The 1,659-nt window shown below is 51.9% G+C and overlaps 1 protein-coding gene across 2 annotated transcripts in view; it reads right to left on the bottom strand.

Annotated features, from left to right (window-relative positions):
• The window catches only part of SLC4A4 (solute carrier family 4 member 4), a 152,161-nt gene that overhangs the window by 55,984 nt on the left and 94,518 nt on the right, over positions 1–1,659 (bottom strand). For both annotated transcript variants that reach the window (XM_009637579.1, XM_035893112.1), the window contains exon 7: positions 1,051–1,208. In XM_009637579.1, coding sequence (XP_009635874.1) covers positions 1,051–1,208 — 158 coding nt within the window. The remainder of the gene's footprint in view (positions 1–1,050; positions 1,209–1,659) is intronic.

The raw sequence follows: 1,659 nt of genomic DNA, 5'->3' as shown, positions 1-1,659 counted from the left end.
GAGAGGGGGTGGAGGCCCCATCCCTGGGACCATTCCAGGCCAGGTTGGCCGGGGCTGTGAGCAACCTGATGTGGTTCAAGGTGTCCCTGCTCCTGCAGGGGGGTTGGGCTGGGTGACCTCTGGGGGTCCCTTCCCACCCAAACCATTCCGTGATTCTATGATTCTATGATTTTTACAGATCTCACCTCAGAGGGGTGGTTGTGTGTGTATAAAGCCAGGATACACCGCTATGTAACGCTCATGTATGGCAGATGCCCAAGGACACCTTGCACCGGTGATGTTCCTCCGCTGTGTTACACGATAACCGACACGCAATTGTATAACCAAGGGTAAAGCTGCTCAGAATTCAAAGAGGACTTGAACTTGGCTCTTCTGGCAGGTACACACGCTCACCGTACAGTCACACATACCCAAGCAGTCAATACAAATACGTAAGAACCTAAGACATATTCATATTCGTGAGCCTCAGATCAATTTGCAACAGGCGTCACAATAAATAAAATATTTATATGACATTTTCTCCTGAACCATCATGCATGACCAAGCAACATAGAGTGTGACCACCCCAGATGGAACCGTATGCCCCGCTTTACCTGACCCTTTTTTTTTGCCCCAGCAGGGCCAGAATTGCATCCTTTGTCTCATGTGGGTTTTTAAGAGGAAAAATACAAACTGCAAAGCCATGCAAAGGGCGTCTGAGCTGCGTACAGTGTGTGTTGGGGGGGAGCGTCAGGGGCAGGGAAAAAAGCCCCAGCAGTTCAATTCCATGTTGGTGGTGGGCGCCCTTTCCTGCTAAGTTGTTACGTTAGCATGTCTGGGTAAAGTTTGTGTCTTTTACAGCTTATATCTTAGAACCAAATTCAGGACCTGACAATTATTAAGGAGCGACAGCGGGTTTTGCTATTCTAAAGTGCTAACCCTGACCGTTATGCACGCCACATGATGGAAAGCAATGCAGAAGGTTGTCTTCTGGCCCACTGGTTTCATTTGAAAAGGTGGAAATGGCAGTTCCCAACTCTTGTCCCCTGCCTGGGGGCTGAATTCTCTTACCGGGTAGGTACGGGGACTTCGGTCAGAGCACCCAGCATGACGGCCTGCTGCAGCCGGACGAAGGCAATGAAAGGACTCTCCAGGAAGTCTACCTCCCCGACCAGCACGTTGGAGGCCTCAGCGTCGCGGGGCAATTTCTTCATGAATTTGTTCTTCAGCTGCATCAGTGACAGAGGAAGGAAAAGAAAAAACCAAGTCTCGTTAGGTGTGCAAACAGGAATGTGCAGTACCATTCACCCAGCTTTCACCCACATTCCCTCCTTGGTCAGAACATTTCATCGCCGGGGAGTCTACTGAGATACAACTGCTGAGAGGTCAGCCCCCATGCTGGTACTGGTGTGCGGCGCCGAGACGGTGCTGAGAAGGTTATGCTTCTCGTTGCCGCTGTTTACGGACCCGGGATGGTATTATTTGGGGGAGAAAAGAGGTGTGCGGCAGCGAGGAAGATGAGTGAATCTGGGCAGGGTTTCAGGCTGAAGCACAGCACCACCTCGCTGCCGGGCCAGCCGCACGATGGGGAAGCACAGGCACCTTTTACGCCTGTTAAGTGAAACTCCACGCTCCGCCGTCGCCGCCACAGAAATGACTGGCTGGGGGGAAAAGCGCCCC

This window comes from Egretta garzetta, unplaced genomic scaffold (assembly GCF_000687185.1).
Source record: "Egretta garzetta isolate BGI_Z169 unplaced genomic scaffold, ASM68718v1 scaffold224, whole genome shotgun sequence".
Lineage (NCBI taxonomy): Eukaryota > Metazoa > Chordata > Aves > Pelecaniformes > Ardeidae > Egretta > Egretta garzetta.
Note: the sequence above shows the minus strand (reverse complement) of the source record. Positions and strands in the feature narration are given on the sequence as shown.